The 12,984-nt window shown below is 38.7% G+C and overlaps 1 protein-coding gene across 2 annotated transcripts in view; it reads right to left on the reverse strand.

The window, feature by feature from the left end:
- Positions 1-612: 612 nt before the first annotated feature.
- KCND2 (potassium voltage-gated channel subfamily D member 2) overlaps positions 613-12,984 on the reverse strand; it is a 264,945-nt gene continuing 252,573 nt past the window's right edge. For both annotated transcript variants that reach the window (XM_064422300.1, XM_064422299.1), the window contains exons 4-7: positions 10,247-10,345; positions 8,827-8,922; positions 5,591-5,838; positions 613-3,797 (exon numbers count right to left, since the gene is read on the reverse strand). In XM_064422300.1, the coding sequence (XP_064278370.1) occupies positions 3,620-3,797; positions 5,591-5,838; positions 8,827-8,922; positions 10,247-10,345 (621 nt within the window). In that variant the 3' untranslated portion in view covers positions 613-3,619. The remainder of the gene's footprint in view (positions 3,798-5,590; positions 5,839-8,826; positions 8,923-10,246; positions 10,346-12,984) is intronic.

Consider the following 12,984-nt stretch of genomic DNA (forward strand, 5'->3'; position numbering starts at 1 on the left):
TTTGCCTTCTGTAGCTATTTTATGAGAGGACAGTTATTCTCAAAAATGCTCTGGGATGGTTCACAGACAGGTGTTATCTGTTATCTTTCCCCACCACCCAGAGCAGGGAGCTCCTGGAAGAGGCAGCCATCAGGTGTGCCACGGTTGATCAACATCATCTGTACCTAGCTGCCCTTCATTAGTGATCCAATGCTGTGTTACTATCTGCTCTTAGGCTACAAAGAGTTTGATCTTCTCTGTGCACTAGTATTTTCTCAAGGGAATTTGATACCAGGTATGAGAAGTTCAGAGCAGTTTGGTTTTTGGAAGTACATAAGGAACATTTCTTAAAGTACAGATAAATAGGAGTTCATAAGTGCGGGAAATAATGCTCCAGTTTTCTCTGCTGCTACAGGCTGGAGAGGGAAGGGTAATGGCTGGTCCCTCAGGAGAAGGGCAACTCTGTAGTGGAGCTGTGGCATCCTGGTCTTGATGGCTCTAGTAGGGTTTAGATACATTCACATCTTGCCTGGAATTAGTGTCTAGGACATTTGCTGACTTCTGATTCAGTGTTCCTTCCAAATTATTAGAGGGGGGAAAAAAGTTTCATGAATAAGTTATTGCAAAACCAAGTTGACCCATTCAAGCATGCAGATGTTTTATTTAAATATTCCTCAAATGTCTATTTATTCAGCATAACACATGTATTATGCTGCCTTCTGAAATACGATATATGACTGTCAAACAAAATTGTCAAAACAACAACCTTGGTTCCTTTGTATGATACACAGAAATAATTACATTTCATGTACAGTACAGATGCATTTTACACAGTCATCAACAGTCATTCACTACCAAAACAGCATTTAAATCACCTAAAACACCAAAAAAATGTGTATTTCCCAAATTCAGAATAAATTAATGGTTTTGCGCGTGACATATGGAAATAGGAGACAGGACTGGAATTCTGAAAAATCATACTAAATTATCTCTTAAGCTGCATTTTAAAAATGAAAATACAAGTTGCTTCAGGGGTATAACTGTTATGCAAGTGTATTGCTGTAGTGCGTTCTTTCTAGAGCCTATGAACAGGAGAATAAAAAGCTTTTAAAAGACACATGACCTGATGGAGTCAGTAGGTTCCTGGGTTGTGTGTAGTCTGTACCAAAGTAGGTTTAGTAACTGCCCCTTTACATTATTTAGCTGAAGTACCACGTGACATAAAGAAGTTGTTGCAGTTTGCTGACATCAAGGCAGTTTTTATATCAATAAATGTTTGGCAAAGATGGGGACCAAGTATGAGTAACCATGCGTAGAAGTAGGATGCAAGTAAAAACTCTGATGTGTTTTGCCTCTCCTTTAAATCCATTAAAGTTTATGTAACCTACCAGCTTCAGCAGATCTGCTGCAGTGTGGAAGAGAGAGCAGTGCTGGGTAGTGGACTTAGGCAGGGCTGCTCAGAAGGAGCCCTTCCTCTGGCTCAGAGCACAGCCCCTGCTTCTGCTCTCTGATGTTTGAAAGAAATGGAGAAGCTCAGTTTACAATGAGTAAATCCTTCTGATTTGAAAAAAAAAATTGGGAAGTTAATTGCAAATTAACCAAGACTGCATTAACTTCAGAATAAGTAAATTATAAGATAAAAGAGTCGTGAGTGGCATTATCTACTCCTTTTACTTGCATTTTAATTCTAATATGTGATGCTGTATTTTGGTGTATATACTGTAGCATGATAGTCTATCATCTACTCTTCACTGTTGACAGGTAGAGAGAAAGACCAGTATTTGTGTGCAAGAAAAAGTGTATCATCAGCAAGTTTCAGTTTTTAGTGGGTATTTTAATGTAAATTTTCAGGTCAGTAGAATGCTAGCAAATACTATACTGAAACATACACTACTCAAACTATTAAGTAACTGTGTTAATCATTTATTGTAATGGCATCTAATGCACTGAGCGTTTTGATTTATATGCATATTTTATTTTGCAGACATGCAATTATTTCTGATCCAGTGTTTTTGATGTATATATGTATGTATTGATATGCACATATTCTGTGTATATTTGATGTATATGATGTATGTATGTCATGAATATAAGAAGCATTATGATACATCTAATGTACTGTTGTGAAGAAAAATTACACTTTTTAATCAGAAAGTTTTCTGATAATATCAATGCCTTTTATAAATGAAGCCAAGAAGCTTTAACTTGTAAAACCTTCATATTAGCTTTTAGGCCTGCCCATGTGGGCAAATTCCAATTGAAATCAATTCTATTTTTATAGCTTTGGGACTCAATCCATTATTCTGTCATTGTTCTTAGGTAATTGAATATTTTTCACACAATATAAATTCTCAAACAAGTTTTAAGATGCAAGTGTACGGATAATTACAAAAATAATTTAGCCATCATTTTTACTGAATGTCTTTCAATGTCTTCCAGTGTAGCTAATACTCTGGATGCTGCAGAATGTAAGAAAGGAACATTTGGAGACAAGTGTTAGCTGATCCCCAGAACACATTTGTGGTAATTTTAATTCAAATAGGATTGCTCCTGTAGCAGTTAACTGTGACAAGAAGTTTGCTCGAAAATACAGAAGTAGACAAGTTATCTATGGAAGAATGGACTGTTGATTCATCAGTGTCCTTGAAATCCCAAATGATACAGTTATGTTGGAGTGGGCAATGAACTATCAGAGAAATAGAGAACAGTGAACAAAAGGAGCAATGACTGAATAGCAATTTGTGGTGCACAGTTTGGCTGTAAGATTATTTAAATGTTTGCCATTAGAAGTTTATAGTGTAGATGAAGTTGTGTAAAATACCTTGAAAAAAATCCTGATTCCTGATACAACAGGTGTACAATGACTTATTGCAGTTGTAACAGTACCTAGGAAGCAAGATAAAACAATAGTAAATATTGAACTAACTGAACACCTTTAGTTCACTAATGAGTGTTTGAGTAAGAAATACTGCATTTTTCAAAGGGAAGTTATTTGTACAACTACCATGGAACATTAACAATCAGCTTGTTGTAAGTGCACAGAAATGCCCCTTTCTACAGTATTATTTTTTCATGCCTAATCTGAAAAACAACAAAAGTAAACTGAGATCACAGCTTCAAATAATTTCAGCATGCATTATGGTTGTAGTTCTTTCAGTCAGTACAAACATATTTCATATGAGCATTTTCTCGTTCATTTTTTGACAGTTCTTCAACAAGTTTGTGGTTTATTAACAGGGGAAAAAAAGACATGTTATCAAAATGTTTCTTGTTGTTTTGCATTCAGCAGGAACATAGGTTTCTATTTTTTTTGTTTGTGTTTTTTTCTAAAAAGAGCTTTCATGATAAGAAGAAGCATCAATGGGGACATTTCATTGTGCTCATATAGTAAGTCAGGATGGTCACAGAAGATTCCACTGCGCATCAGTTCAGACGGGGTAAGAAACTCCTTTTGGTTCACACCCTATGACACCAAAACCCACAAAGTTTGTTTCTCCTGAACCTCTTGCTCTGCGGCCACTGGCACACTCGTCAAGGGGCGTTGTCTTTGTCAGCTCTCTCATTCCTCACGACTCGTTTTTCACTGCTCGAGCTCAGCTTCCAAGTGGTCTTTATGCTAATTTATAAATAATTCTTTGTTTTATAATGCAGATACTCTGACAATGTTTCCTCCCGAATACTCGGGGGAGTCTGGCCTATCATCTCCTTCAGGTGTGGTGACTGGCGGTGTTGGGATGCTGATTATTGCTGTAGTGACGTAAGGCTGCTCACAGTTTAGTTTAACGCACTCTTCCACTTTGGCATTTAAGCTGGAACGGCTGGAGGAAGAAACAAAAATCCATGAAGAATGAAAGTCCACATCACCACAAACCTCTTGAGCCTGATTCCATTCCCTCAGCCAGCCATCTCCATCCTGCCCCACTGGAGAGCTCTGAGTACAGAGCAGCACCACCCCACTGCCCTGTACCCGAGCAGCAGGTGGTCCATGGCTATGTTCAGGGCCATGTCCCTTTCTCTCTTCCTTCCCACCATTTCAGCACTTCTCTGCCAATCACCTGTGTTTCAGAACAGGGCAACAATTGCAAAGCTAGCATAGCCAAGTTGCTTACTATGCAGGAAAGTGGAAATTAGGGGCCAGTCCAAGTCTCCTGCATATTCCTCAATACCATGCTTATTTAAGAACATATGGATATTAGGAATAGTTTCTTCACAGAAATGGCTGTCAGACATTGGAACTGGCTGACAGGGGAAATGGTTTACTCACTACCCTTGGAAATGTTCAAAAGGGATGTAGCTGTGGCTCTTGGAAATGTCATTTAGTGGTGAACATGGTGGTGCCAGGTTAATAACTGGCTTCTATGATCTAGGAGGTCTTCTCCAACCTAGTGGTTCTGTGATTCTGTGCATATTCTGTTTACTCAATAGTAAGGCACTCTATTATATGCACTAATTAAGTTTGTGTTAATATGTTCTTGGAGTTGCTGCAGTACCTTCCCTTAGCAAAAGACTTGAAAAACTCAGACTATTTCAAGGTGAAACCAGCATTTTGTGCTTGTGTTTTGTTTTCTAGCACAAAGCTGGTGCTTTTTTGTTTTATATACATGGCGTCTGGAAATACAGTGCAGGCAAGTCCTCTAGCAGAAAAAGAATGGATCCAGGCAGAGTATTTCCTGAAGAACTAAGATAGATTTGAGCTTTGTGCTGGCCAGGAGATTTCACTGCATAACAGCTGAAAAACTTCAGTAGTTTCAAGAGTTCCAATCTCTTGATTGTTCATGGAAGTGAAATCCAAAGGTAGTAACTATACAAAGGAAGCTACTCAAAATGTAGCTTAACAAGACAATCTCTATAGCAACTTGTACTGAAAATGTGTCTTTATTAAAGTGTGGCATGTGTGAGATCAATAGAAAACACTTCTGCATCTCCTAGGACCTTTGATATGTTTTCAGAGGTGATATTTGGATATATATGAAAGCCAAATACATTACTTTTGAGAGTACAAGGATATTCAATAAATTACAGACTCTTAAACTGCACATTCCTCACTTTTGTAATAACTCCTCAAACTAGGAAATACATTTGTCTTATCCATTTCATATTTTTTTTTATTTAGAAGAATCTTCCTTATGACTATTAAATCTAGAACTCTGGGAATCAGTTTTATTTCTCTGCTCTGCAGAAATGCAAGGAAGTCTCATTTCATATGCCTCTGAACCAAGAAGGGACAGACAGAGCACTTACTCATCTTGTATATCTGAATTTTTCTATGTGAAATTTTTCTTTTTATGCACTTGTCCACAGCATAGAATATTTGGTGCTCTACTTTACTTGGGGTCCCTGAATGCTGTTTGATGCAAATAGGGCATGGTAGTTTGTGAGGAGGGCCTGAGAGGGCAGAAATGGATAGAGGGAGACACTATTCTGTTATTTTGGATTAAGCTTGAAGCAAAGGAAGCACAGAATATTTCAGTACCAGTACCTCTTTTTGGATGAGTATTGGACTTTCATCTTCAGCCTCACCGCCTGCCTACGGAGGCCACAACACCTTTGCATCAGTTCCCTAGCAAAGCCAGGGGCCTCAGCTCTGGGTGTGCTGATGCACATGAGGTACCTGTTAGACAGAGGCGTCCTCTCCACACATCTGATCTGGATGGTGCTGAGCTCCTGCACGCTGCCGGGGCGGCTGCCGCTGGCGGTGGTGTTGGGGATGCGGTACGTCTTCTTGTGTCTCCGCGAGCAGCAGGTGCTGGTCACGCCTTGCTGCGACGACAGAGAGGGACTGTGGCTCGGGGGCCTGTTCACCGTGGAAACCTCCATACAGCTCTCTTCGTAGACTTGCTCATCCACAAACTCGTGGTTCTAGCCCAGAGGAATCCAACAAAGGGCCAAAGCACACAGAGAAAGATAATTGAACACATTAATCGTGATTGTTCAACGGCTTAAATTGACACAACTGAATAAACTGGGAAAGTTAGCTTATTCTTGATTATAGTGTTTAGCCCGTATTAGTCTGGGCTGAATACCAATACAAATGTAAACACTGGAACAAAATTAACAAGAAAATGTTAATCCAAATTATTTTGCAAAATAGCATGTGGTTGTAATGTAGTTTGCATTATAAATATCTATACAATCTTTGAAGTGCCACAGAGGATTATGTTTATTAATAAAATACAAGTGGTGCTTATGTAAACACTCTAAATGTCAGTTGAAAATAAATAAGATTTATTATATTGAACTATAATATAATAAAATTCATAAATATTTTCCAGATAAGTCTATAATACTTCCTCTTGAATTACATGTTATAAATCAGGATCTGAAACAACATTTTTTGAGGTATGCATCTTTCTAAAAGAAAAACATTTAAACAAATAGACATGTTGACTAGAGGAGATAGATTAATTACTAATTAATCTAATTACCATAATGGATGTAGATGGATGTAGCAAAAGCAGTTTAGGGGACTGTGCATTTTAGTCAAATGAAGTCCTCTTTATTCATGCAGTCTTCACTTGGTCCCAGGAAAGACTGTAGTTTTATAGGGTGGTCGCAAAGATGAATCCAAATCCACTCAAATAACCAGTTTACATTAATTCATCAAGTGATTAGGGAGTATGTCAGACCCAGCCACAATTCCCAGATTTTCTATGTGTGAAATTATGGTGGTGCTTATGGTGGCAAGGGAGGGGAGGAGATGCAGGGGAGTGGGAGAAGCTTTTGTACTTATTTAAAACTAAGGAGAGATTGAAGTATGTTTGCATGCAGTTTTGACAAAGCCTTCTTTAAAAAAAACAACTTTCCATTTAGTGCTGGAGTTAGTCTGTGTATCCCGATAATGATTTAGAGGAATTGTTTAAGGAGCATTTTCTGGATTGTTTTACACTCTACTCAGTCTCACATCAATTTTGTCAGCCTGCTGCATTTTTGTGTATTAGAATGAGGTAAATTACTTTTCCCTTAAAAATTTTTGCTCTAATTGGAAAGGTGCTGATGTTTTTCAGAACTGCCATATAGGGCCAATATAAAATATGTGAACAAAGTAAAGAAAGTAAGAACTCTGGCCAAGTGTTTGCGACAAATGCAAGTACCTTTATAGGCATAATATTTTTATTTCCATTTTTTCTGTTCTTCACTCAGACATAAGTTTGTGTGAATTAAGAGGTGTTGAAGAATGTACATTTCAAATAACAAGGAAAAAAATACCTTGCTTGACAAATGACTTTTACAAGGCACATGTCAGTCACGATCAAGATTTTGAACATGATCACACAGTAGGCATAAACTTCAGAGAGAAAAATAACCTAATTGCTCTTGTGAGATTACGTTCAGGGGCTTGCAGTATGTTTGCAAAGAACTCTGTTATTTGTCTGATTAAAAGTAATTTTGTGCTTCCTAAAACCGTTATGGAGCAATGATTAAAGAGTTTTATTGACTGAACTTTTAATACAGAGTGGAAATATTTTGAAATGCTATAATGGCACAAGATAATTGATTTAATTATACTTATTAATTAACTGTTCCTCAATTAGCTAAAAGTAATTTGTAAGATATATATTTTTAGTGCAATTATTTTTATTATTAATGCAATCTTCACAGAATTCGGTAACATTGCCCACTCTGCATTTCTGAGGGTGGGTGAGATCTTATCCTATTGACTTCTCAGTGACAGAAAAGAGAAAATATGCCTTTTCTCAGTATCATGATGGTTATACCACAAGGGATGGTGAGAGTCTTAAGAAGACACACCACCCTTCCTGTTCTACAATGAACCAGAAACTTGCCAGATTCCAAATGCTGAGGGCCCAAAATATCAAGTTCCCACTAAAATTTTAGGAATTATTAATCTCCAGAATACTTGGACTAATAATAATAAGCTTAATAATAAGCTTGGAACTGCTGCATATATTTTTGTCTTAATATATCATAGGAACTCATGGCCAGTAGCAAAACCCAACAGAAGGAAAAAAGAATGTAGATTCAAGAAACAAGATAGTACTTGCTTTATAGACTTCATTTTTAAAATTAAAAAAAAAGAAAAAGTTTTACAGACTCCTCCATTATGCTTAGAGGAAAGGTGAAATTTTGGGTGGTGAACTCAGCTCCTAACAAATGAATATAATTTTTTTTCCATTATTTCTATGAAAGTTTGACAAGACCTGTGGTTATTACTCAGATTTTTAAATAAGTTTTCAATACTCAACTGTGAAAAAATTTTAAAGGCAAATTGCTTTATCAGGTTCTGGTACAAAATGTCTCCAAAATGTTTCAAGAGGACCCAGCAAGAATCTTTGCAAAAGAAACCACAGTGTGCTCTGCATAGGAAGTAAGATGTTCTGTCCTACAGCACATTTTATAAAATTAATACTTCTAAATTAAGAATGGAGAAGAAACTAGCCCAACAAGCATGTGAGTGATGTATTGTTAATTGACATAACAACTGGGCCTTTATTTCAAACACATGCTGTCAAAAGGAGAACATTAAATTCCACACATATATCAGGTTTTAATTTATCAAAATTTAGCAATGTTTGTTGTGGGAAAAAATTAAGTGTTTGTTATTTGTTTGTTTTGGGGGGTATTTGGGGTTTTTTGGGGGTTTTTGTTTTTGTTTTTTTGAGAAAAAGCAGATAGACTTTCACAGTGATCTCCATCAAATATAGCAGAAATTATATCTCTCTGTTATTTGTATGCATTGGGTATAAAGCCTTAAAATAAGATAAAATGGCTTTTCTTCCTAGCTAGCTGCTTTAATATAAAGGCTCATTAATTAGAAGAGAGAACTGGAAACATTCAAATCTAGGCTGGTATTGCAATTCTCAGGAAAACACAGTTCTCTTTTCTTACCGTGGTTTTTTCCAGGCAGTGAAGCAGGTGGTGGTGCTGTGTTTCAAAGGAAGAGCCAGATTTGCCAACAAAGGCCTGTTCTTCTTCATTGGAGGACTGTTGATACATAAAACTCTGTATTATTCTCAGTTTTGAACAAGAGGGTTCTTATCCAAATATTTGATCAGAACTAATCTGGTAGCATACTGTACACGGTAGCATAACTGCAACACTTCGTCTATAAAGTATACCAAAAATTATTTTGCACCTTAATTTGCTTTTGCTTTTTTAAAATCAAACTATTTTCTTTCCCTTATTTGCATCTGCTTTTAAATGTTTCCATCTTAGATCTTTTATGCGTGGATAAAAGGGTACCATTTACAAGTGCAATAAACACATAAGCTTTGAATGTTGGATCAACACATGTTTAAAATTTTAATCAATTTAAGTTACAGTAAAATATTTGTTCTTCCTGAGAATGTGCCTGATTTGAAGAAAACTAAAAATAGCTGTCCTCCCAGGATCATTTCATAGCACTAAAGAATTTGTGGTATTGCTGCTTACACAAAAATTCATGTCAGTGATCCCAATCTACTGGGTTTAGAAAGCGTATAGCAAATGTTACTGACATAGAATGAAGAATTAAGCAGAAAGCATCCACTGTTTATTAATTGCTTTCATAATTATTCTCTAGAAAGCAAGAAACTAAATAGGGGAGGAAGTGGGATAATAGAAAAGAATACAATTCAGCCATGGGATATTTGAAATCTGCATGGTAATTAGGCTATTTGGTGTCTTTTTGATTCAAATATTTGAGTTCTTTCAAGCAGAAGAGGAAACAGGGGCTCTGACTGCTCATCTCTTGTGCTAGACAGGACAGATAGACAGACAGCCACTTCCTTCTCTTCTGGCTATAGGTTTAAGTATCCGGCTGTTTAACATTTATTGAACAGAAAGGGCACAGAGGAATAAAAGCCTTCCTGTATTCCTCAGGGAATAGCGTAAATGCCAGAAAATGGCAGGGATTAAAAACCACTCTGTCTGCAGTCTTTCTCGGCTGGGTACAGCTTTGAGCAGCCAAGGGGCTGTCTCCCAGCAGTGTGGGTCACTGTGGATCCCAGTTCCAGCTGCTGGTCTTGGCTTCTGTGGCAGGGGTGAGCAGGGAATTTACTGCAAATACCATTAGATTATAAGGCATTTGAGGTAATCACCAAGATTCTCCTTAAAACCAAGTGTTCCTTCAAGGGAACACTTCACTCTGCAACACCCCTCTTTGCAAACAGTATTCAAGAGCTGCCTTTTCCTTTACTGATGATGAAACCTGGTTTTGTCACCCATGTTCTACCTGTTTAAAGCCGAGTGAGATAAATTCAACCCACCTCCTAAGAGGCAAATGCTCTGTACTGTGTTACTCCAGAGGTGGAGGGAACACAAACATTACCTGCTGCAGCTGGTTGCTCAGCAAGCCGTTCCGTTTGCTCTGCATGTAGGCATTAGCGCTCCCACTCTTCGCTGCACGGATTCGGGCGAGCCTGGCTTTCTGTGAAAACAGACAAAATGAAGAGTGCCATTTGTACTCACAGCCATCACCCTGTTTATCTAAAACTGCTAATTGGAATCAGCTGCTTATGAATACCAATCTCACAGTGACTGACAGACTACATTGCATCCATCCTCCAGGTGGAGAAAATCACAAGTGTCTTCCCATTTAAAATGCATTTGATAGAAGTTTTTATTTGTTTGCATCTATCAGCTTCTAAGAACAATGACTTTGGAGAAGTGATTAAACAGATCAGTATGGAAGTTCCACCTTTTTTGTTTTCGTATTACTGCAACTGCCACTCCTTATGTCTTGTGGGGCAGAAACATGGACATCCATTTCAGTTGCTATTGCAGTAAAAACCTCTTTAAAAGGAAATAAACAGTTTGGAAAAAATGTAATATTGCAACATCTATGAGTGGGTTTCTTGGAGTCTTCTGGGTTTTTTGGAGTACCAGAATGTAAAAGTACTTTTATGCTGTCTCCCAGCTAAGCTCCTGAATACTTGCCAGGCCATTTTAGAATCATAGAATGGTTTGGGTTGGAAGGGGCCTTTAAAGGTCATCAGTTCCAAACCCCCACCATGGGCAGAGATGCCATGCACTACATCAGGTTGCTCAGGGCCCCATCCAGCCTGGCCTTTAACACTCACAGGGGTGGGGCATCCACAACTTCTCTGGCAACCTGTTTCTGTGCCTCACCACCTCCTTAATAAAGAATCTCTTTCCAATATCTAATATAAACCTGCCCTCATTCAATTTAAAACCATTGTACCATGCTGTGTCACTGTCTGCCTGTATAAGAAGTCTCTCTCCTTCCTTTCTATAAGTTCCTTTTAGGTACTGGAAAGCTGCTCTAAAATCTCCCTAGAGACATCTCTTCCCCAGGCTGAACAATGCCAGCTCTCAGCCTGTCTTCATAGGAGAGGTGCTCCAGGTCTTGAATTATCTCTGTGGCCCTCCTCTGGACCTGCTCTAGCAGGTCCATGTCTTTCTTGTGCTGAGGACTCCAGAGCTGGATGCAGCACTCCAAGTGGGGTCTCACCAGGGCGGAGTAGAGTGAACTACCTCCTTTGCCCTCCTGGCCATGCTGCTTTTGATGCAGCCCAGGATGTATTTGGCTTTTGGTGCTGTGAGTGCACAGTGCTGGCTCATCTTCAGCTTTTCATCCATGAGGACTCCCATGTTCTTCTCCACAGGACTGCTCTCAATTACCTCCTCTGCCAGCCTGTACTCGTGTGGAATTGTCCTGACCCACGTGCAAGCACTTTGTACTTGAATTTTTTGATCTTTCATGAAGTTCTCATGGGCCTACTTCTCAAGTTCGTCCAGGTCCCTCTGGATGGCAGCTCTTTATTCTGTTGTGTTGGCATTGCTCACCTTTGTGTCATCTGCAAACTTGTTGAGGCTCACCTGGTCTCACTGCTGGTGGCATTGATGAACATATTTAAGCGCACCAGTCCTAAGACAAAGCCCTGAAAGACACCACTCCTCACCGGCCTCCACCTACCTCTTCATGTCTGTCAGTACAACCAGACTTAATACTTATCATAATTGGTCATAAACTGTTCACAACCTGATTTTTCAGAGACTGCAGGTATCAGTTACTGAGAGAAATTTGTGATTTCTCAGGTCAGCCTCATTGCTTGTGAAGGTGACTTTCACCTAGAGCAGAAGGAGGCTCGTCAGCGACAGTCATGCATGCAGTGAATTTTGTACAACACGTAGACCACAGAGTTAGGGGAAAGCATGAAGAGTGGACTCTCTCAAACATTAATGTGGAAAAGATAAGCTTTTATTGGATTACTAGGATGGCATCCTCGTTCTGTATATTTTGTGGCTCATTACATGTACAAGATAGAATCTGGGTTTATCTTCATGGTTAGATTCCTGATTCTGAAAGCCAAATGCCTAGCAGCATGTGGAATTAAATGGCTGCTGAAGCACAGAAGGAGATACACTTGAAAAGGAAGGAGAAGCACTTGAAAATCCAATTTTGATATATTAGTAGGGATTTTCATATCTGATATTTAATTTGTGGACATTTTCAAAAAATAGAGAGAGTATTTTCTCCCCTTCCCCAAATTTCTGTGGCATTAAATGTCAGTATGTGCTTAGAGAGGGATGCAGCCCAGTCACCGCAGCCACCAGATCTTTCTGGCATTGTGATTAATAATTAACTGACTTAGAGGAATGGCTCAACACCACATTTCTTTGCACTCACACCCTCAAACTCACAAATCTTCTCAAAAGCAAGCCAGGAAATTTATGACAGCTAACAGCTAACATGGCTGAAATCTGGCTTGTGCTATTATCATGAATTTGTTATCATTTAATTGTTCTGAAAGAAAATAAAATAATGCTCTTCATGTGGGCATCCTTGAGCCAAAAGGCTCACATGAGAGGCTATTGATTGATTTTGTGATATAGTGCCCATTTTAAGATAACACATTAGTTTATTGACTTTCTTGGTGAATATAGCTTTTCCAGCAATGCAGTTAATGCATCTTATTGTAGTAGTAAGGAGAAACGATCCCTGATGACCTGGCCTGGAGTCCCCAGGAGCAACCAGAGTGGGGAACTGTTCCAGCTCCCACCCTCCTGGCTCACATGGGCTCTTAGGTGGAACATCCAGGGCTA

The sequence above is a fragment of the Passer domesticus genome, chromosome 5, assembly GCF_036417665.1.
Source record: "Passer domesticus isolate bPasDom1 chromosome 5, bPasDom1.hap1, whole genome shotgun sequence".
Lineage (NCBI taxonomy): Eukaryota > Metazoa > Chordata > Aves > Passeriformes > Passeridae > Passer > Passer domesticus.